The 24928-nt window shown below is 44.0% G+C and overlaps 1 protein-coding gene and 1 pseudogene across 1 annotated transcript; one reads left to right on the forward strand and one right to left on the reverse strand.

Moving 5' to 3' along the window:
* Positions 1–5159: 5159 nt before the first annotated feature.
* Positions 5160–6761, forward strand: LOC146378460 (uncharacterized). Its single transcript, XM_084944572.1, has 4 exons — positions 5160–5432; positions 5542–5686; positions 6110–6218; positions 6591–6761. Exons 1-4 carry the CDS (start codon positions 5363–5365, stop codon positions 6714–6716), a joined length of 450 nt encoding a protein of 149 aa, XP_084800698.1. The 5' UTR covers positions 5160–5362; the 3' UTR covers positions 6717–6761.
* A 5192-nt stretch (positions 6762–11953) lies between these two features.
* Positions 11954–13728, reverse strand: LOC146378461 (C-C chemokine receptor type 6 pseudogene; annotated as a pseudogene).
* Positions 13729–24928: the final 11200 nt, after the last annotated feature.

Here is a 24928-nt window from a genome sequence, read left to right on the forward strand (position 1 = left end):
AAAAACTGCTGTATTGTTGCAATTCTCTTTTGCATGAGCCACACCAGAAACGCTCTGTGCGGCTAGCAAAGTCTGCGCTTTGGAGGCGGTGCGGCTGGCTGGACCCTCAGCTTCCACGCCAGGATCTGCCACACAACCTCGCACTGGACCCCTGGGGCATCACAAAGCTTGTAAGCCCTAGTTCGCTCCCGAAAAAGATGCTTGAGTTGTTCTTGTGTCTAACAAAATTCGTTTTTTTAATGTTACTCTGGGCTGCGTTGAACAAAGTGAGTTAGCACAATTTAAACTCCAAAACTGATTGGTCGCTTAAGTAACTGGCATGTGACGTGGCTACACCGTCTCCGGGGACTCGGCGAGTGGTAAGAGGCTTAAAAACAAACTATCTATACTGTCAACAAACAACTCTTGGTCTGCATTTTGTCAGAATAAATTGTTTTCCATCTTGTGCACCTGAGTAGTTCGATTCCCACCCAGTATCCAGTAAGGGTCCTGGCTAGACCCCCATGCTAGAAACCAGCCCTGGAGTGGCACGGCTACGTCTGCAGCCTGTCCGCAGTTCAGGACACAAGCATTTCACTGCATGTTCACTATATTTGTACTGTGGATGACTGCAGCAGTGGCTGACATTAACAGGTTATCTGGAAGTTACAAAGAGCAGCTGACCTACATTTGCACGCTCTTTCAAGACCGTGTTTAAATAAACATGGTCAGAAGTTTACATCATGGGCGTAAATGTCTAATTTTAGGCTTTTAACGATTTCTTTGACATGCTCTTTTTGGAAGGATACCGCAGTCTAGCTAGAATCAGGAACCAAACAGAACAATGCCAGTCTTGTCAGGTCCCAATTTAAAGTTGCCTCCTCCAAGCTCCACCCTCCCTCTCAGGATGAACATAAATATTTCTTCTTGACCCGCGGTGTGCATAAAACGAGGCCGTTTCCCTCATCTCGCGGTAATTTTCTTTTAGGGTTGTGTTCTTGTTTTTCTGTCTATCGAGCATTTCCACTAATGAGAAAATCTGCTTCCCTGCTGTAAAAGTACTTCTAAAAATGAAAAAACCCCAAAACTCTTTCCCTCACTTAACCTCAGTCTAAGAGGGCGTGACATTGATTTAATAAAGTTTTTGGGACGATAAATAGGACCGAGTTCTGAATATGTGTGCGGTGCTTTTTCATTCAGAGTTAGGGTTATATTATTTTACACATATAAGGAATTGAGTCGGGGCCATGTGCATGTATGAAAAATAAATTCTTTGCACGGACATCGAGACTTTGCTAGATTACAAGCATTAGGAAATACGACGTCTCAAACATTAGCTGAACAATGAGAAAAAATCATGCTCATGGTCACTCAGATAATCTTAAAGGTTTAAATGTGATGACAAAGTTCATTTTATTGTGTCTGTAATAAGGTTATTATAAGAAGGTAAAATAAATCTAAATCCACTATTGTAAAAAGAAAAAGTGGCCCTCAGTTTCAGTCTTTACCAAAAAATGGTTACATTTGTAGGTGAAAATGGTTATCAAGACCTATACTCACTATCTAATATTGATACCAATAATAGAGACTGAAACATTTAAACTGTGTACTAAACAGAAATCAAACTACACACTTCTCACTTCTGGAAAGGTCAAAAGGTCAAAGGTCATTAATCAAACTCACATTCTTGAGTGACACAAGCCATTTAGCCATAACTACTTTCAGACTTTGTATCTAATTTAGTGCTCAGCTCAGATAAAAATAATTATTGTGGGTGATTTTAACATCCATGTAGATGCTAAAAATGACAGCCTCAACATGGCATTTAGTCTGTTATTAGACTCAATTGGCTTCTCTCAAAATGTAAAAGAACCCACCCACCACTTTAATCACACTCTAGATCTTGTTTTAACATATGGCATAGAAACTGAACATTTAACAGTGTTTCCTGAAAACCCTCTCCTGTCTGATCATTTCCTGATAACATTTACATTTACAATAATTGATTACACAGCAGTGGAGAGTAGACTTTATCACAGTAGATGTCTTTCTGAAAGCGCTGTAACTAAGTTTAAGAATATAATCCACCCACTGTTATCATCTTCAATGCCCTGTACCAACACAGAGCAGAGCAGCTACCTGAACGCTACTCCAACAGAGGTCGATCATCTTGTTAATAATTTTACCTCCTCACTACGTACGACTCTGGATACTGTAGCTCCAGTGAAAACTAAGGTCTCTAATCAGAAGTACCTGACTCCATGGTATAATTCTCAAACACGTAGCCTAAAGCAGATGACTCGTAATCTGGAGAGGAAATGGCGTGTCACAAATTTAGAGGATCATCATTTAGCCTGGAGAAATAGTTTGCTGCTTTATAAGAAAGCCCTCCGCAAAGCCAGAACATCTTACTATTCATCACTGATTGAAGAAAATAAGAACAACCCCAGGTTTCTCTTCAGCTCTGTAGCCAGGCTGACAAACAGTCAGAGCTCTGTTGAGCCAACCATCCCTTTAACGTTAACTAGTAATGACTTCATGAACTTCTTCACAAATAACATTTTAATCATTAGAGAAAAAATTACCAATAATCATCCCACAGATGTAATATTATCTACAGCTACTCTTAGTACCATTGATGTTAAGTTAGACTCTTTTTCTCCAATTGATCTTTCTGAGTTAACTTCAATAATTACTTCCTCCAAACCATCAACGTGTCTTTTAGACCCCATTCCTACAAAACTGCTCAAAGAAGTCCTGCCATTAATTAATGATTCGATCTTAAATATGATCAACCTATCTCTAATAATCGGCTATGTACCACAGGCCTTCAAGCTGGCTGTAGTTAAACCTTTACTCAAAAAGCATCTCTAGACCCAGCAGTCTTAGCTAATTATAGGCCAATCTCCAACCTTCCTTTCATATCAAACATCCTTGAAAGAGTAGTTGTCAAACAGCTAACAGATCATCTGCAGAGGAATGGTTTATTTGAAGAGTTTCAGTCAGGTTTCAGAGCTCATCACAGCACAGAAACAGCTTTAGTGAAGGTTACAAATGATCTTCTTATGGCCTCTGACAGTGGACTCATCTCTGTGCTTGTCCTGCTAGACCTCAGTGCAGCGTTCGATACTGTCGACCATAATATCCTATTAGAGCAATTAGAACATGCTGTAGATATTACAGGTACTGTGCTGCAGTGGTTTGTATCATATCTATCTATTAGACTCCAGTTTGTGCATGTAAATGGAGAGTCCTCTTCACACACTGAGGTTAATTATGGAGTTCCACAGGGTTCAGTGCTAGGACCAATTCTGTTTACATTATACATGCTTCCCTTAGGCAGCATCATTAGAACACATAGCATACATTTACACTGCTATGCAGATGACACCCAGCTCTATCTGTCCATGAAGCCAGATAACACACACCAATGAGTTAAACTGCAGGAATGTCTTAAAGACATAAAGACCTGGATGGCTGCTAACTTTCTGCTTCTTAATTCAGATCAAACTGAGGTTATTGTACTCGGCCCTGAAAATCTTAGAAATATGGTATCTAAGCAGATTCTTACTCTGGATGGCATTACCTTGGCCTCCAGTAACACTGTGAGGAACCTTGGAGTCATTTTTGACCAGCACATGTCCTTCAACGCACATATTAAACAAATATGTAAGACTGCTTTCTTCCATTTGCGCAACATCTCTAAAGTTAGAAATATCCTGTCTCAGAGTGACGCTGAAAAACTAGTTCATGCATTTATTACTTCCAGGCTGGACGACTGTAATTCATTATTATCAGGAAGTCCTAAAAACTCCCTGAAAAGCCTTCAGTTAATCCAAAATGCTGCAGCAAGAGTCCTGACAGGGACTAGAAAGAGAGAGCAGATTTCTCCTGTTTTGGCTTCCCTTCATTGGCTTCCTGTTAAATCCAGAATTCAAAATCCTGCTCCTCACATACAAGGTCTTAAATAATCAGGCCCCATCTTATCTTAATGACCTTGTAGTACCATATCACCCTATTGGAGCACTTCGCTCTCACACTGCAGGCCTACTTGTTGTTCCTAGAGTATTTAAAAGTAGAATGGGAGGCAGAGCCTTCAGTTTTCAGGCCCCTCTTCTGTGGAACCAGCTTCCAGTTTGGATTCAGGAGACAGACACTATCTCTACTTTCAAGATTAGGCTTCAAACTTTCCTTTTTGCTAAAGCATATAGTTAGGGCTGGACCAGGTGACCCTGAATCCTCCCTTAGTTATGCTGCAATAGACGTAGGCTGCCGGGGGATTCCCATGATGCATTGAGTTTTTCCTTTCCAGTCACCTTTCTCACTCACTGTGTTAACAGACCTCTCTGCATTGAATCATATCTGTTATTAACCTCTGTCTCTCTTCCACAGCATGTCTTTTATCCTGTCTTCCTTCTCTCACCCCAACCAATCACAGCAGATGGCCCCGCCCCTCCCTGAGCCTGGTTCTGCTGGAGGTTTCTTCCTGTTAAAAGGGAGTTTTTCCTTCCCACTGTCACCAAAGTGCTGCTCATAGGGGGTCATATGATTGTTGGGTTTTTCTCTGTATCTATGAAGCGCCTTGAGGCGACTTTTGTTGTGATTTGGCGCTATATAAATAAAATTGAATTGAATTGAATTGAATTGAACAATGTTTTTGTCACTAATAAAACTAATAAAACAAGTTTTAAAAAGAGACTTTTCCATTTGATTACATTTTGTATGATGGATTATGCAGAAAAAGTAGAATTGGGCTGAAAGATCTATCTCTTTATCACCTGTTCAGGTTGTAAATTGTGTCTTTAAAAAGTAACTAAGTAACTAAATAACTAAGTAATTAATTACTTTTGAAAATAAGTAATCAGTAAAGTAACGGGATTACTTTTTTGGGGAAGTAATCAGTAATTAGTTACTGATTACTTTTTTCAAGTAACTTGACCAACACTGCTCCTCACAAAAGGAAAAATGTTCATGGTGTTTATAACCTGCAGCTGAGGTGGACTTCAGACAGTAAATCAATGAATAAAACAGGAACATAAATAAATGATTAGCCCAGTAATCGCTCATGCCCTTTGGATGTCTGAGGCCCATGAAGGAGGAACTGCAGCTCATAGGTAGGAAACCAGAACGTGAAGCAGAAGAAGTCTTCAGCGTATTTTCTCTCTGCTAACAGGAAGCTGTTTTTGCTCTCTCATTCTCAGAAAACTGATTCTCTGCAGAGTGCTGCGATGACCTGCTGCTGATGAAAACTGCTGTTTGCCATCAGCAGTGTGGAAATCCCAGCTCGTCTGCCAAGAGACAAACACGAGCGCAGAGGGGAGACCGTCACGCTGTCAGGACTATAAAACTTCAGCTGCACGTCTGTGACTGAGACAAACCCGCGATGGCTTCCCTCAAAGCGCTGCTCTCTGCGCTGACTCTGCTGGCTCTGACTGTGGACGCCTCGTCCGGCCGTGAGTATTTCATTTGTTTAAGCGCCGTGTGGCTTAACGCCGCTCGCAGTGGTGCTGCGTGATGTTTGTAGAGCATAGTTTCAATAAACCTCCCGTTTCCTTCTGTCAGCCGGGTACAGCAACTACAACTACGACCGGTCCGGTCAGGACCTGACCCGTCTCTACAACTCGCCGGTGATGACGGCTGAGAGGATGAAGAGGCCGCTGGAGGGGACGTCAATTATACTGGGACCACTCAGCCACTCCGGGGTTCGGTCGGTCCGCACTGAACACAGAAACATTTCCACAAACAAACAGAAGTTGAAACTAATAATCTCAATGCTTTTGAAGTTCATTAGTTATTTTGACTTTAATTCTGAAACATAACAAACAAAAGCTCCAGATGTTTTCTTTGGATGGCGGCACAAACCTCATACTGTTCCATTAAGACAACAGTGGAGCTTTTTTAATGCATATTCCAGTTTGTACAAACAGCTGAAACCCTTAAATGCATCGTTCTGATCACTGTGCTGTTGTGATTTCATTGTGCAAAGTTGTTTAGATTCCAGAAAGCAAGCAGATGTGTTAGACCAACTGAGGTCGACACGTCACATGTGCTGGAATAACAAACATTGTTCTGACAGCCGTCAACGTGAAAATCAGAGAGCAGCATCTTCAAACCTCTCGTTCTTTTGTAGGGTGACGTTAGATGATGGCTCTCAGTGGCTGATCCATAAAGGAGGCGGATTCGGATTATCCTCTCAGACGGTCGTGACTGATGCTCGACACATGAGCTCGGCCTGGAGGGTAAACTTTAAACATACAACTAGCATGTCCATTTAATTACAGTCTAATCATAAACTCTGAAACGTGGCTCTATTGTGTTCAACAAGTCCACAAACAGTCAGGAAAAACAAACAAAAAGAGTAAATACCTTCAGCTTGTTGCTGGTGTGTATACTGGTGGCCAACAGAAACCATTGGAACCAGACCAAAGTGAAAGATGTTTGACATCAAACCAAAACGAGATCCTGCAGACTCCCGATTACAAACAGACACTTTATTTCCTGCACGCTGATTCTTCTTGGAATTTGTGTTGACGTGAAACTTTCAGTGAGAGTTTTAATCCAAACATTTACTTTTGATTCTTTCTGACCTTCTGTCTCGTTTTTGTCTGCAGCCTGTCAGTTCTAGAGAATTCCAGGGTTCAAAGACAGTTTCAGACTTCGTGAGTGCTGGAGGACCCAACTACAACTTACTCTCTGACAACTGCCACCTGGGATCCCGTCGAATGATGAACCAGTAAACATGATTTAAAGTTCCTGATAATAAAGGCAACCCTCACACAGACTGTGATGTGTCTTTTCTTCCACTAGGAGGCTCCAGACTTCACAACAAACACCCCACTAACTGTAAGCTTTAGACAAACGTCTGCACACATTCATATTAGGGGTGGGGGAAAAAATCGATACTGTGTAGTATCGTGATACTTTGTTTGCTAATAATGTATTGATACAGCGACAGCAGAAATCGATATTTTGTTACAAAAAAAAGTTTTTGTGGACTGGAACATGCTCTGACTTCAGGGCATGTTGATCAGCTCCTTTTTCTGAGCAAGAATCCTGACATTCCTTCACTGTCCAAATGTGTTTAACTTTTTTTTTTGGCAGCAATAAACATGACTGTTTACTTATTTTAATTTAAGACATGTTTTATTTTAATTAAGTTTAAAACTTTTTTATTTAATGCAAAATTATATTTTGTTTTAATTTACTTTCAAATTCTTCAGTTGCTGAAGGGGCTGCATAGTTTTCATAAATTGCATAGTTCAGAATAGCTATAATTGTACCAGATGGACCATATTAAAAAAAATAAAATAAAATAAAATAAAATAAATTGTACCAGATGGTTGCATTCAGTTAAGTTGGACTAGACTGTAATACAAACCGTTCAAGTTTGTCAACAATAAAACTGACTGAAATGAGAGAAAGACTGAGTGTGAGACTTTGATATTAGATAAAATGAATATTGATAAAGTTTACCTTTATGTACAGAATCTGAATATCACAAAATATTTTTAAAAATTGCAATAATATCGTATCGTGCGTTAAGTATTGTGATAATATCGTATCGTGGGATGTATGGTGATTCCCACCTCTAATTCATATACACAAGAATGTCTACGGATCTTCTTCCTTGAAGGCGTCTCTGACACGAGGAAAGATGACAGCCTGCATGTCTGTGGGAACTAAGGTCCCTGCTGTGGAACAGAGACACTACCCACAGAATGGGAACCGAAGAGCTGACACTTTATTTTTCCACAGCAGTCATCATCATCATCATCAGTTAAGCTAACCCATCTGTATCTTTGGACTGTGGGAAGAAGTCACAGAGAACCCACACAGAAAAGCTCCGGCTGGACTCAAACCCAGGACCTCGCTGCTGTGAGGCAACAGTGACAAACCCGCCACCACCATGCTTCCCTCTTTGTATTAAATCTTTAATCTATTTGTTTTTAAATGTTTTTAAATGTTTAAATGTAAATTTTTATATTTGTCTCCGTCGCCGTGGTTTCTGTCCCTCTGATTGGCTCCTCTCCACGTGTTTAAAGAAAACCATCCTCACTTCCTCTCTTCACATTACACTGACAGCTGTAACCCTGGATGTCTGTGGGCTTATGGGAAATGCTGTTCACACAGTGACTACTGAAAACAAGAAGATGAAATTATATCAGTTTTTACACATGTCTGTGTGTGACTGAGAGCCTGTTCAGAGGATGGAGGTTTCATAAAATCATAAACTAATAAAACCTTTCAGTGTCAAGCAGATTGGGGTTGATGATTATTAAATCATTATTTGGGCTCAGGGACCCCCGGCTTCATCAAAGCTATTAGAAAACTCCATCAGTAAGCAATTTAAAGATAAAGATAGCACCCTTAGGTCTGTGTTACACACATCCTGTGTTTTACCACATGTTTACCTGGAACTACAGAGGGGAGGAGACATTCTGTACAGGTGAGGGAGAAACAGGAAGTATTCAGACTCCGTGATAGAGGAGGAGGAAAACCAGGTGAGTGTTCATCCTCCTTCTATCCTCAGAGCCTCCGAGTCATCTTCCTCTCTGCAGAGGTAAGAGAATCACAGCGATTCTTGTGGACTCAGACGGGCAGTGTAAGTGTTTGATCACACACACACACACACACGCACACACACACACGCACACACACACACACACGCACACACAGACACACACGCACACTCACACACACACACACACACACACGCACACACAGACACACACGCACACTCACACACACACACACACACACGCACACACACACACGCACACACACACTCACACACACACACACATGCACACACACACACGCACACACACACACACACACACACACACCACCACCAAAAAGCTAAAAGACCCCACAACAATATCACAAAACATTTTTAAGCCAGATGTAGCAGATATGTGTGCCAGGTGAGATCTGAATGTGGGAACCACCCCTGGTGGGCGGGGCTGGGTTCTCCCCTTTATAAGCACAGGTGCAGGTAACTGGTGGATCTCTTGTGTGAATGTCTGGTCTAAGCAGCGCTTTGCAGCAGTGTGGGTTGCAGCCTTCTGGTGGAGAGGAAGCTCACAGAAAACGTTCTCCTCGAGTTTTAGTTTGGCAGATGTTTCAAGTTATTTTACCCCTTCAGGAAAAAACATCATTAACACCTGCAGGGAGGCTTGTAGTGGACTCCGCCCCCCGTTGCTGATAGTAGGGTGCGCCCCTCACCTGGGGACAGGTAACTGAACACAGACATGAAGCAAAGTGGGAGGGGTTTTCTCACATTAAAACTAATACTTCTTTATTTACAAATGACATTTTTAAGATTTCATTTAATTTCCTGGCAGTTATTTCATGGCTCAGGCTTTACAGGGCTCGAGCGTTTTGATTGGACGCCCCCTGGTGTCTGTGCTCGGTATCTAAAGTTCAAATGCAGAACTATCATGAAGACATTTATCAGCTGAGCTCAGTGGACACATCATACGATGAGGGAGTGTTCTGAGGGATCAGGTCGGATCTTAACTTGTTGCCATCAGGTGAGATGATTATCTGTCACCCTGTGAAAGTTTCTATGGGACGAACTATTGATCCAAATTACAGTGTATGGAAAAATGTTGTTGATGACAGAATGGGCCGCTCGTGTGCAGGTTCCTTCACTTTACTGTACATCCGTGTCCTCCTGCAGCACAAACTCAACGTTGGTCTCACATGAATAATATTGCATGAGCAGCACTGTCTGTATTTGATTACAAAGATATGCTGGACAGAAGACGTGATGGCCCAGACACAAACTTAGGCCCACCTCTCTGAAGTACGTTATCAATGTGCACATCCTGTCATGTGACCACGTGGTGGATTCCTCTGCCAGAGTCACGAAACTGAAAGTATTTCCACAGTCAACAGAGCAGGAAGTAGAAACACAGCGTTAGTCCCATTTTCTTTTTCTTCTGTGGTCAAAGTCTCTGAGTCAGCTGTCCCTCTGTGAGCTGGAGGGGAAATATGGAAGGATCAGCTCAATGCTGGACTGTCTCTGGATTCATTATCCTCTGATCTTCACACTTCTTTGTCTCCCAGTCTTGGGCGCGAGTCTTGTACAGACTTGTTTGTCTGATTCTTGTTCTGCACTCACAGTCAGTGTTGTTGGTTTCTCTGCCAGACTGACTGAACATGAGTGGTTTGGAGGAAGACGAGGACACAGCAGAGTCTCCAGGATCCAGCCGTCTGTCTATGAAGAGCAATCGGTCCAAAAATCCTCCTCCAGGCTTCAGTACTGATCCTGGACCCTCAGGCAAAGAGTAAGAGCCTGTTTGTGCTGTAAACTGATGTCTAAGATGATTCTGCTGCTGTGTGTGTGAGAGCAGCTTCACTGAGCTGCTGCGTTCCCACTAACACAGCAGAGCTTCAGTGGGGATGTTCAACATCAGTTTGTTTTCCAGCAGAGAAACTAGTTTGGCCTGAAAACATCAAACTCACAGAGAAACACATGATCGAGTTCTTCTGTCTGTATCTGTATGCAGCTCAACATCTGTGCGGATTTTTTGATTGAACTGATAACGGGGAGATGGGGTGTAGAGCGCTACATCTCTGCATCAGACGGAGCCAGCTGAGGTGGCATGTCCCACCGGGAGGGGACCCAGGACACGCTGGAGAGTCTATGTCTCTCGGCTGGCCTGGGAACACCTCGGTGTTCCCCCGGAAAAGCTAGAGGAGGTGGCTAGGAGAGGGAGGTCTCTGCTTAGGTTGTTGCCCCCGCAACCCGGCCCTGGATAATATGACCCTGGATGGAAAAAGACTGGGCAAGCATAATTCTAGCAAATAGTTGTGCAAATCGCCTCTGAGAAACAGCAGCACCTGTCGCAATAAGGGCTGCAGTTTGATAGAGAAGGTCTCAAGGGACTCAAGCATTCTTTATGGCCTGGTTTGGTTTGTATGTGTCCATGTACACACGGTTTGAATCAGTCTGAGGGAGAAGGAGCTCTGCTGCCTCGGTACTGTGGAGTGGAGCGAGTAAGACGGGCGGTCCATGATGGGATCGGTGACTCTAATGTCCCTCATCACTCAAATACCTCCAGATTCTGGGCAGTGATGGTTCCAGCCTCATGAACCAGTTTGCTGATCCAGTTGCATGCTGACATCTTTGGCACTGATGCTGCCCCCCCCTCCACCCCAACTGACAACAGCAGAGTAGATGGCACTCGGCACCACAGACTGGTAGACAATGTATGTATGTATGTGTGTGTATATATATATGCATATACATATATGTAAGCTTACATGAGGCTGTACGCTAAGCAGAAGGAAGGAGGCCGGGGACTGGTGAGTGTCAGCACCACAGTCCAGGATGAGACAACAAACATCCACGAATACAGTAAGATGGCCCCAACCGACCGAGTGCTCAGTGAACACCTCAGGCAGCAGAAACCCAAGAATGAGGAAGAAGAGGAGGAACCATCATGGAAGGACAGGCCCCTGCACGGTATGTACCACCGGCAGATAGAGGAGGTGGCCGATATCCAGAAATCCTTCCAGTGGCTGGACAAATCTGGACTGAAAGGAAAGCTCGAGAAATACCAAGAGCTGGAGAAGATGTGGAGGGTGAAGGTGACGGTGGTCCCAGTGGTAATCGGAGCACTCCCAAGCTAGGCGAGTGGTTCCCAGGAGCAACATCGGAGATTTCAGTCCAGAAGAGCGCAGTCCTAGGAACAGCTGAGATACTGCAGGACCCTCAAGCTCCCAGGCCTCTGGTAGAGGACCCGAGCTTGAAGGATTAACCGCCCACAGGGGCGAGCGGGGAATTTATTTATTTGTTTAATACACACACACAGAGGGAACAATACCAAAGTATTTCGAGTGCGTTCCTGTCACACACATGTGAGACTCTTTTCTGCATATATTTCAGCACAGACTTCTGCTGGGCTGTGCAAAAACAAAACGACTGCTTGAATCAGTTAAGAGCAGCAAACAATGTCCTTGGAAAAATAAACTGGGTAATTGAGGCCTGTATTTACAATATTTTATTGGAATAGTTTTCTTGTTTGACTATTTTTCAAAGGAAAGCCCACATGATTTCTGTCATCATTTACTGTACTGATTAAACTGAATACCAACATTTTAGTGCATTTTTGTTATAAGAATGTGAGCATTGGTGAAGAGACACACTCTGACCTCCAGGTCAGCTAAAACATGCATGAAACACAGTGAATTCACCGCCCAGAGTCACACCGTCAGCAGAGCTGCGCACGGCGCCAGGGCGTCCTTAAAACAGCAGCAGTGCTGAAAAAGGTTGAAGGTGCACGAGGAGGCCACCATGAAGGAGAGATCAGACGAGTTCAAATCAGACGTGTTTTCACGGTTCTGCACGTTCAGCCGCCGTTTCAGGTGACAAAACACTGACAGTCATCACTCACAAAATAATCACAAAAGAAAGAAAATGCAGGAGTTTGGATATTTCACGATCAAAATAATGAATCAGAATAAGAGGTGCAGCTCGGCGTTAGATCTCTTTATCTTGAGGAATCTCGTCGGTGCGACAGACGGTTCGGTGTTAGAGACCTGGATCTTCAGAGATCAACCCACGGATGTCTTCACATGGTGAAAGAAGCGCCACTGTTGCTGGACCCGTCCATCGAACGCAGAGTGGAGGACATGTAGAAGTCGGAGGTGACTCTGGAGAAGCGGCGTGGGGCCTTTCCGAGACACCACAGGTCCCTGAAGATCCTCCTGAACTGGTTCCTGAAGTTCACCCCCACGAGGGCGTACAGCATCGGGTTCAGGCAGCAGTGCAAGTAAGCAATGGTCTGCGACGCTGTCAGGACCATCTCCAGCGTGTCCGCCTCATCACACGAGTACTCCTGAAACAAGGTGACCGTGTTGTACAGCAGCACTATGTTGTAGGGCAGGTGGCAGATGATGAACACGGCCACAACCACCAGCATCTCCCACACCTCTCTGTGGTGCTGGAGATTTTTGGTCTTATGCAGGGTGATGATGATGCCACTGAAGCAGAAGATCGTGATGAAGAGTGGCAGGAAGAAACCCACGCTGATCTGAGTGATGGGGACGTCCACCCTCCTCGCCATGGCTGGGCCTTCAAACTTGAGCTCACAGACGTACGCAGGAGTCCTCTGGATATCAGTTTGGTTATCATCGTCGAATATGATGTGATTCATGTGTGACGGCTCGTACCACTGATAGAAGTAGAAGGTGGGGACGGACACGAGTATAGCGAAGATCCAGACGATGGTGCAGATGGTGGAGCTGTATGACAGCCAGCGCCTACGCCAACCCTGGGCGATGGCGATGTAGCGGTCGGTGCTGATGCAGGCGAACAGCAGCATGCCGCTGTACAGGTTCACGCTGTAGGAGCCGCCCAGCAGCTTGCAGGCCACCTGCCCCATCGGCCACGACCACAGCTCGTTGTAGACAATGAATGGTAGCGCCAGCACGAACAGCAGGTCGGCGATGGCCACGTTGATCAGGTAGATGTCAGTCATGCACTTGATCCTCTTGTAGAAGGCGTAGGTGACAATGACCATGCTGTTCCCCACGAGGCCCAGGATGCAGAAGACGGAGTGGATGTACGGGCCGATCACCTTCACCTTCTCAGTGTGGCGAAAAGCACAAAATACATCATAATCTAGGTAGTCACTGACATTATATTCATATTCATAGTAGGACATCTCCGTGGTGTATGGTTGGTTGAACTTCTCCGTGGTGTATGGTTGGTTGGACATCAAACCCTCTGCAGAGTAGATCACTATAAAGGAAGCAGAGAGTAAACATCAAACTACAGCAAAGGTGTCTGATGGACTCACAGTGAAATGATCTCTTGCCAACCTAGTTTAGCATATGACAGTGATGTATATTTAAATAAGACATTAAATGGTAAATGGCCTGTATTTGTATAGCGCTTTACTAATCCCTAAGGACCCCAAAGCGCCACAAATTAATTTTGTTCACTGACACAAATAATTTGTGCGGCATCTTATTGTGACACCTGCTTGTTCTCTCATTGTAGTTTCAGTAGTTTTAAATGTTTGTACAAAAACCTGTGGGATGCACTGACTTTTAGATAAATAGTTGTATATAACTTTGTTGTTGTGTGCATAGTTTTTAAAATGTGACAGTTTATATTTGCATTTCAACTTTAGTAAAATTATTCACTAAACATATTTGTGGTTTTTACAGTAAGGCGAATGTAACTATGACTAGGATTTGATGTTTTTGTGTGATTTCAGATCAGCTGTGTTACTACAGTATGTCAGTGAAAAACTCAGTGTAAATTCAGACACGTGAGGTTGAGCTGAATGATACCAAACAAGGCGAGGTAACAAAAGATGTAAGGGTGAAACACAAAGTAGTGAAAAGTGTGCGGTTATGTCGTGCTCCCCAGAGGGTGAACCCAACAAATCATGAAAAATGAGCTTTTTGTTCATGACGGTGCAGATTTCTGACATTTTGTGTAAATTTAAGCAACAATCTGATTTTTTCTAACAAACAAAGTGTGAAGCTTCAGTTAGACTTGTGTTTGTAAATGAACCGCCCCATTGTTGTGTAGCTTTACTGGGCTACATATTTATTTATTATACAGGCTACACAGTACATAACATCCAAACTCACACGTGTAACTGAGGTGTTTCATTATGTGGGCTAAAGAAAATAATTCAGTTACACAAACGTGCAGATTTACTGCATGTGAACCATTGGAACCATATGTAACATATGTGTTTAAAAAGGCTTTGATTTGACCCCCTCCCCCATTTCATTTCCATGCCAGCCTAAGAAAACGTCTCTAGATCCACCCGTGCTTCATAATAATTAAATAAAATCCACGTTCTTCATCTGCATCTCTGCAAGCACTTCGCAGCATTACTAAGGGCTGGATCAGGTGCAGGGTCACCTGATCCAGCCCTAACTAAAGCCAAAACACATCTAAAGTAACAGGTCACAGTAACAACAAAAAGGCTGATCAGCAGCAGGAGGAGAGTCTGAGCACATTCCTGAGAAACACGAACACGCCAAAGTGAAAGCCGCTCGCTTCATTCTGACTTTCAGGTTCAGGAAGGAGGCGACCTGTACGGATACAACCTGCAAATAGAACACCTGTTTAATCCTGTGTGAAGTAATGACCTGCAGTGTGAGGGAACGAAGGACTTACCAGCAACGCAGGAGAGGGAGGCAGTTCAAGCAAAGTGAAAGTGAAGCAGCTCAGAGGCAGAGACTCACTGTGACAGCGTGCTGTGTGCAGGAAAGACGAAGGACCCACAATGCAGAACAGAGAGTTAACTTAGGACGCAGCTTTATTGCGAGGGAAACTCCTCATTACAAGAGACAAAAACAAACAAAACCTCAAATGCAGAACTGGGGAACAGGCACCTAGAAACTAAGAATACTTGGGTCACGAAGGGAGGAGACGCAGCACAAAGAGGGCACAATGTGACAAGGAGCATAAGAAGAAGCAGACACTAAATACAAGTGGAGAACAGGGCAAAGAGGAAACACCTGGGAACACGGCTGGCACAGACAAAACAGGGAAGAGCAAAACAGACGGGAGACTAACAAAGTAAAACAGGAAGTACACCGAGATGCAGACTGACCAAACAGGGGAGGAATAACAAAAGGCAAACCAAGACTAGAAATACAGACTCAAAAACCAAGCGACTAACAATGACACATCATAATGAAATTGACTACTACTAATAATACATACCAGAAAACATTCGGTCACCGACCCAGGACTACGACACTCATACCTGTGACAGGTAACCAGTTGAGCAGGAGATAAGGCATGCCCTCTCAGCTCCTCCTTCTGATTCTTATTCAGCTGGGTCTTCAAAAGAGTTTCTGTCGGATTTCTCAGACTTTTTCTCTGATTTAGTGCTCAGCTCAGATAGAATAATTATTGTGGGTGATTTTAACATCCATGAAAATGATCAGACAGCAGAGGGTTTTCAGGAAACACTGTTAAATGTTCAGTTTCTTTGCCATATGTTAAAACAAGATCTAGAGTGTGATTAAAGTGGTGGGTGGGTTCTTTTACATTTTGAGAGAAATAATTGAGTCTAATAACAGATTAAATGCCATGTTGAGGCTGTCGTTTTTAGCATCTACATGGATGTTAAAATCACCCACAATAATTATTTTATCTGAGCTGCAGTGATCAATGTTCCCTGTAATGTTTCATGTGTCTGAACACACAAACTCCCTGAGCGGACACTTGGACCACTGTGAGCGACAGCAGACGTGTGCACTGTGGTCACGCCAGCATCGAATCCATCCAAGTTACATGTTTATTAAAATAATCAAATTACAGCATTCACATTTATGTTAGACTACTTTTAATTAACTGCTTTATCCCACTTACAATGAAAATGTAAAACATTTGGGAGACCACTAGGGGGGACGTAAGGAAGATGGCAGCATAAGCTTGCAGCTCCCGGTCAAAACTCGAAAGAAAACCAGAATTCGAATATTTCCACCGCTAAACCGTGTAATAAATGCCATGAAAGGTGGAAGAAGGTCAAAAAGACAAGGAAACATTAAGGATTTTGTGAAACAAGCGGAGCTGGCAAGAGGAGGCAGCGCAGACATGTCCGAGAACAGCGTGCAAGGCGAGCAGATGGAAGGAGATGCAGCTAGCCACCCTCACGCAGGCTTTCAGGACATCATTAAGGAAATTCACTCACTTAAAGCCGAGTTTAAAACTGAGTTTGCCACGTTTAAGAAAGACATCACACAAGAAATGAAGGACGAATTCGACAGCTTCATGAAAGACGTTAATATAAAACTGGCAGAAACGGCGAATGAGCTAGCTAGCCATGAGACCAGACTCGAAGAAGCTGAGAAAAGACTGGAAGAGATGGAAAGGTGGAATTTGGCCGCAAAAGACGCACTAATCCAGTCGCTCCAGCAACAACGGATTATTCAGATGAAACTGGCTTGGAAGGCCGACGGAACAACATTCGCATTTTTGGCCTAAAAGAGAGCTCTGGAGGAAACTCTGTGCTGCAGTTTGTGGAAGACTTGTTGAGAGCTAAGCTTTCGCTCGGGTTCTGCTCTGAATATTCAGCGGGCGCACAGAGCTCATTCAGCGGGTGCACAGAGCTCATTCAGCGGGTGCACAGAGCTCATTCAGCGGGTGCACAGAGCTCATTCAGCGGGTGCACAGAGCTCATTCAGCGGGTGCACAGAGCTCATTCAGCGGGTGCACAGAGCTCATTCAGCGGGCGCACAGAGCTCTGGTGCCAAAACCCGGACCAGAAAAACCTCCGCGATCGGTGGTGGTTAATTTTCTTCAGTTCTCAACCAAGGAGATGGTGCTGAAGGCAGCGTGGAAGAAAAAAGTTGTACATCAGGATAAGCAGCTTTTCTTTGATCATGACTAAAATTTTAAAAAGGCAGGAACGCTCTTTAGAGGTTTGTGGGTGGCTCAGAGCTGTTGTGGGGAAGTCGCTGGGACTTCAAACGGGCTTTTCTTTCGTTTGCCAAGACGCTGCTCCCTCCTCCGAGAAGTGGGCCACGAACTTCTCCCTCACCAGGACAGCCTCTCTGGAGGAGCTGTTGGCTGCTACACGACCCAGGCCTGTTTTGAAAAATTAACCTGTGATAAGACAGCATATGGTATAGGAATTTCTTTTACTTATGTATTAATCACATTATTTTGTTGTATGATGCCTTGGTGCCACTGGATTTTAACATGTCTCACACTCATACTGTAAGACAAATGGCGGGGGAGAAGCCGGCCCAGACCTGTGTTCGGTCCAAGTACGTCACAGGGACAGCGGTTCGGGTACACTGTCGGAGTCCATTTCTGGGTACTATAGTGCGCGGAGTGGCGGTGTTTGTTCCTTGATCGCAGGAACCTCATGGGGGACGCCTCGTGTAGTAATGGGAAACTGGATCCAGTAGCAGCGGACGTTCCACCAGGCGGCCAGGGACAAAACTCAGTGTGTGACTGTATGGTAAGAACTGTGGGTAAAAGTATGTTGTGTAAGATGGAGAGAATGGTTGTGTGAGTCAGGGTTCACTGAGCATGAAGCAGTTCAAAGTTAGAAGAACAGTTGGGGAGAAAGGAAGAGAAATGTTGAAGGGAGTTAATAGGTTGATTTGTGGGTGTAAAAACAGTGAAAAATGGGGTTAAAAATGTTGAAAATGGGGAACAAAAACAAGAAAAAGAGAGGAGTGTAGAAATGTGTGTAAAAATTGTTTCCAACTAGCGGGAGAAGGTGGTACTGCAGGCCACCAGCTCCCCTAGGGTGGATAAAACAACGATGAAAAATAAGCAATAAAATTAGGGTTTTGTGTTTAATGATCAAAATGTCTCAGTGTGTCACTTGCAGGTGAAGAGCAGACCTGGATCAATTTTCCACGTCCAGCAGTCGGAAGAAAATTATAGGTTAACACCATTAGAAACACTCAAGCCAAGTTCTGGCTGAATTGTTTTACAGCTTAACTTCCACATGTTTGTCACCCTGAGAACACAAGCTCCAAAAATCCCTCCCTGAAGATAAGAAATGCAGTTCCAGAACAACGGGATGGATCTCAAGAGCTCACAGCAGCATCCTGAGCAGTGAAGAAAAGGTCCAGCAGCAGCAGCTGTGCAAGACAGCGGCAGCAAGGAGAAAAAGGGCATCATCATGACTGGATGGATGGATGTGCATTTCCAACAAGCTGCAACTTCACTGAGTGTGAATGGACTTTGAAAAGACTGCCTGAGTTGGACATTTGCCACTGTTGGAGCAAAATGGCAAAATGAGACAGTGGAAAACAGGACAAAGCTGAAAGACAACTGACTCTCACTGGACTGCTGCAAGGGGGGAGATGAGGTGAGACCACAGTGGAAGGAGCAGGGGAGGACATGGAGGAAGCTGTTGTAGTGTGGGAATGAAATCTGGGTTTAGGAAACTGGGAGGAAAAACGACTGCCTTGTGTGAAGAATTGAAAAGTGTCTGGAGCACCGCAAAGAGGAGAGGCACACAAAATTACACAAACAGAAAAATGCATTAATCCTACTAACACACACACACATGCCATGAAGCTCATGAAGATCAAACAGCATTTTAAGCATGCGTTTCTGTTACCATCATCTTGTCTGGTTCACTTAGTGGGTTAAGAAGTGATACATAGACTAGTGAACTAGTATTATTTTTGGGGAAGGATGATTGAATCATAGCAGGGGTGAACAGAATGCTGCGGGGGGGTCAGATGAGTGGGGACTAATAGATTATTGAGTTTCTGGTTTCTGATGTGTGAGGGAGGTCTTATCATGACGCACATCTGGGTGTGAGGTGTGTGACTGGTGGATGAAAGTTTGTGAGATTTACTTGGCTGATGCATTTTCTTTGGAACCACTTTGAACCTGCCAATTAGTTGTTTTAATCTCTCATTCTAAGAGAGTTCGCTTAGACAACTTCTAAGAAGAGGCCTTCATATTTTTGATTTTTAACAGTGCACTGAGATTTTTGTTTGGCAATTTTCTCCTTTTCAAGCAGGCTGCAAGATCTGAATCGAAAGCGCTACACAACATGTTGAACAATCGCAAGTGAGCTTCTCCAAAATTAAAATGGGCTCAGGAGAAAGCCACTTATGGGACAATCAGAAAACAAGTCCCTGCCAAAAAGGATTCAGCGAGATGATCCAGTCTAAATTATTTTTTTCTTTTTGAAATGGCGTCATTGCTGGCAGTAGAAACTTATTGCATCACGAGAGGTTCTGCTGTCAGCAAATAAAAAATGGGGACTGACTGGACTGACAAAAGCTTGACTGAGTTGACACCAGTATGCAAGATTGCACCTCCACCCAGAGTGACAAAAGGGTGGATGTATGGATGGATGTTTCTTTTTACAGGAGCAGAAAGGTGACAGCAGCAGGTTGCATGAGCTTTTGGGCCGTGCTGACTTAACCTTTATTTGCCACTTTCTGTGTCTTTGTGAATTTACCAGCAGTGTGTTATTCATGACCTTGTATTGTTTACAGTGCAGAGGTCACTGTGAGAAAGTGTGCACACAGATGCGCTGCGCTAACATCTACATCACTTGTTCCACAGCAGAGGGTTGATCGTGTGGTCTAATCACATGATTTACAGCAGGACACACCACTGGCTAATGTTTTTTTTTTCTTATGACAGGGTTACAGGCCTGGAGTGAAACTACTCCAGGGGAGAATCCCTGGAATTTAAGAGACAATTCGGAACTTTATTGTGCATGTCTAATTGTGCTAAGCTGACAGAGGGCAAAAGTGGGATTTCCGGGGAAGCTTTCATTTTTAAATTGCAGAGACCGTGACATGAGGGATATGGAAGGACTGACTGAGGTGCAGATGCAGACCATGACTGGGAGAGAAGCAGGGACCATCTGCAGGACAGCAGACAAACGACAGTGGGCTGCACCACTGGGCTTCCAAGAGATTGTCACGAGGAGATTTTGAACAGCAAAATCTTAAAATAAAGTGAAAAGTTTCTACGTTGACGTTGAGGAAGACTACAGGAGTCTACGACGTGCTCTGCCTTAAATCTACAGCCGTGTTGGAACAGAAATCGAGGGATGGAGAGAGCAGGCCAAGCTCCAAAGGTGACAGCGCAGAGGGAGACCAGCGTTGGAATTATGACTGTAAGCGGCACAGACACCAGGAGCCATGACCTCATGCTGCTTCCCTTTGCCATGCAAAGTACTTTGACACTCTGGAGAAGCCCTGTCCTCTGTATCATTGTTGTTGCCATTTGCATGTGAGAGCTTAGATTGTGGGGAAGATTAAAGATGAACAAAGGGTGGTGGGAGAACAGTGAAGTGAGGATACAGTGTGAAACTCCTTTAAGTGAACAATAATGATGATGTGACATACAGGATGTCAGGAAAGAAATTCTGGTATTAATGTGATTCTTGATTTAAGAATCAAAGGGTGGGATTGTACAGGAATTTCTTTTACTCGTGTATGAACGTGTCTGTGAAGGTTCTCAGTCATCCAGCTCATCGTAGTCTAAGGAGCTTGCAAAGAAAAGCGTCTGGACTTCTTTAAGTTGCTTGAAGATGTTTCACCTCTCATCCTCTCTGTCCAAGATGTGAACATTGGCATCCTAGAAAGAGTGACCTTTGACCTTTAGATGCAGATGGACTGCTGAGTCTTGTCCTGTGGAGGTGGCTCTTCTGTGTTGTGCCATGCGCTTGTGAGGTGGCTGTTTGGTCTCTCCGATGTAGAGGTCTGGGCATTCCTCACTGCACTGTACAGCAAACACCACATTGTTAAGTTTGTGTTTTGGAGTTTTGTCTTTCGGGTGAACCAGTTTGTGTCTGAGCGTGTTGCTGGGTCTGAAATGCACCGGGATGTCGTGCTTGGAGAAAACTCTCCTGAGTTTCTGATACACCGGCTACATAGGGGATGACAATGTTGTTGCGTCTGTCCTTATCCTCCCTCGCTGGTGTCTGATCTTCTTTTCTGTGCCTCTTTGCTGACTTTATAAACGCCCAATTAGGATAGCCATGTTTTGAGTGCTTCCTTTAAAACATGCGTAAAACGGTCTAGCCTCCGTCGCGCTGCCCAGGTTGCCTAGCAACCATGATACTAACAGCTGGAAACGTGTCCTACAGCTTTGTTTGACAGAAATGAAGGAGAAAATCTTTTGTTCATTTGTTTGTTTGTTTCTACATGAGCTTTGATCATTCTCTGTAAGATTAAGCTCAGCTATTGAACGGCGCATATTTTAAAGTAAAGGCTTTAAAACCAAGTTAGTACAAACGTCACTGATGTCACATAACTTTGCCGACATGTGGCCAACAGGAATGTTTTCATGTTCTTCGTTATTAAACATTTGCACATAAATAAGTGACATAATATTCAGTACTTACTTAAAGTTTCCTCTTCGGGTGCCCCTCATCCGCCGTGTTTTCCGGCACAATTATCCACACCCACCGCCGCGCTATGCATTCTGGGATATGTTGGGCCACGAAGTCTACACCGCCACGTCCTTAAAATTCAGGGAAATGAAGGCCGCATTTGAGGGCCGCATTTGGAGCAGCCTTTGAATTGGGACAGCCTTCGTCGCGTCGCTGTGATGTAATCGGCCTTAAAATGCGGCCTTTAAGGCTGCAGACCCTGAATCAGGACACAGCCTCTGTGATCTAGAGGTAATCAGATTTTGTGTGTGTGCGTAGATTCTCCCGGATCCGTCCCTGTAACCCTGAGCGAGCGAGCGAGTGAGAGGAGCGACTGGAGGAAAAGGAGTGGGATTATTTGCTGAGAGAACATTGTGTGTGTTTTTGGACCCTTCCCCTTTGAGCCTGGAGCCCCGGACCCTTCCCCCCGACAACCTTGCATATATATATTCACCCGGTGACACCACTGTACATAAACGCACTAACAGTGTTTGCAAAGGTCTCCTGGTCTGCGCCTGAGTCCGTTTATAAAATCGTGTCACTTTCAGTCCTTCAAATATAAAAGTCTTAAATAGCTGATTAGTGTCTTCTTTCCGTGACAAAATCCTGATCAAATGAAACGTTTTCTTTCTTCCATCTAGAATCATAATAAATGTAAACAGCAGCCTGACATTTCAATCTGTTTTTATGCCCCCTGTTTAAAAATGAAGCAGGAAATCCTAAAAGCTAACAGGCTGCCCACACTAACTCAGTGTGTTGTGTTGACAGGTGATGAATGTAAACACAACACATAATGTGTTAAATAAATGAGCAGTTATGAGGAGATTTATTAATGTGGAGAGGCCCAGACGGGGGTCGCCCAGCAGCCATGGAGCAGTACGTTTTATATCATCTTAAATGAAACGTGGCTAAACTGCCCGAGCAGGTCGCTGACCTGCTGACCTGATTTCCTCTGGTAAATATTACTCCAGCGCTGCGGTGTCCTGACTGCAAACACTTCTCAGACCTCTGCCGAGCATTTCACAGTTCATATCGCTGAGTGCATCCGTATTTCAAACACAGGCATTGTAATTTCATGTCAGATATTGTATACTATTGATATTGTTGCTGAGCAGCTCCATAGCGCCACCTATAGGTAAGACACTCCATCAGCAAGTCATTGAGAAGAGAACCTAGCAGCCTTTAGAGGGCCTGAAACCTAACAGTTTGCTGCATTGTGGGAAATGTAGGAAACCCCCATTTGAAGACTTCTTAACATGTGGCAGCCTCTTTTTAAAGGGACCAAAAGTAATTGGACAAGTGACTCAGAGGCTATTTCATAGGTGGGTGTGGGCAATTCCCTCGTTATGTCGTAACTAAGCAGATGAAATGCCTGGAGCTGATTTGAGGTGTGGTGCTTGCATTTGGAAAGTTTTACTGTGAACAGACAACATGCGGTCAAAGAGAGCAGAAAAACCATCTGAGAAATGTCTACAGTGTTAGGAGCAGTGTTGGTCAAGTTACTTAAAAAAAGTAATCAGATTACAGTAACGCATCATCTCTGGTTAGGAGTGGCAGTTTGGTACACGCTGAGCAGGAAGAAAGCACTGGTGACCTCAGCAGTGTAAAAGCAGCCGGCCGTCCACGGAAGACAACAGCCGTGGATGATCGCAGAATCATTTCCATGGTGAAGAGAAACTGACAACAACAGCCAACCAACAAAGCTCTCCAGGAGGAGGAAGGCACATCGATATATCCAAGTCCACCATAAAGAGAAGACTGTAAATTCACTGCATGGTGTAACCCACTCACAAGCCTCCAGAATAGAAAGGCTAGGTTGGACATGAACATCTAAAAAAGCCAGCGCTGTTCTGGAAAAACTTTCTTTGGAAACATGAAACCAAGATCAAGAAAAAAGTAGGTGTGGAACAGCTCACGATCCAGAGCACGCCACACAATCTGCACCACACAGCAGAGGCAGTGTGATGCTGTGGGCGTGCACGGCTGCCAGTGGCACTGGGACACGAGTGTTTATTGACGATGTGACACAGGACAGAAGCAGCTGAATGAATCTGAGGTGTTCAGAGACAGACTGTCTGCTCACGTCCTGCTAAATGCAGCCAAACTGGGACTCGTTTCATAGTACAGATGGACAATGACTCACAACATCCACCGAAGCACCTCAGGAGTTGAATATTCTTCAATGTCCAAGCCCGTCACCTGATCCTAACCCCGCTCAGCATTTCACTCTGAACTTTGGACAGAAAGGCCACAAACAAACATCAGCTGCAGGTTGGTGCAGTAAAGGCGTGGCAGAGCATTAAACAGCAGGAAACCAGCATTCAGTGGTGTCTGTGAGATCAAGGCTTCAGGCTGTCAGTGCCAGCAAAGGGTTTGGAATAAAGTAATAGAAACAATCATTTTATTTTCAGTTATTTCATTTGTCCAAATTCTGTAGAGCCTCTAAAACAAAGGGATTGTGCTAACAGTACTTCAGTTTCTCACATTTTTAATCTGTTTGTCCAACCCACTAAATTAAAGCTGAAAGTCTGCACTTCAGCTACATCTGACTTGTTTCATTTCATTGTGCTAATGTCTGTTAGAAAATAAGTCTCTATACAAATATTTATGGAGCACCAGAAGTGGAGGCTGCTGAGGGGGCACTACTGCACAAAGCGGCGAGCAGTGAAGCAGCTCATGTTGCTGAGACGTGCCCGTCAGTCCACTACAGGAGGTTTTTGTAAAGCTTTTATTTGGATATTTTCTTTGACCAGTAAATTTGCATATTAGCTAAATATTTCAATTCAATTCAATTCAATTTTATTTATATAGCGCCAAATCACAACAAAAGTCGCCTCAAGGCGCTTCATATTTAGTTCCCCTAACATTTAGATTTCACATTTAATATAAAAAGTTAAAAATTTTGTCCTAAATGTGTCATAAAATTTCAGCATATTTTAGTTAGTCTAGACATCCACGTCAGTAAATCCTTTCATACGTGCAGGTTGAGCTCTTTCTGCTGATGTGATGAAACCTGTTTACGAGCAGCAGTGTGGAAACTCCGGCTCATCTGCCAAGAGACAAACAGCAGAGATAACTGAGTCCAA

This window comes from Perissodus microlepis, chromosome 11 (assembly GCF_051167445.1).
Source record: "Perissodus microlepis isolate ML-2025 ecotype Zambia chromosome 11, ASM5116744v1, whole genome shotgun sequence".
Taxonomy (NCBI): domain Eukaryota; kingdom Metazoa; phylum Chordata; class Actinopteri; order Cichliformes; family Cichlidae; genus Perissodus; species Perissodus microlepis.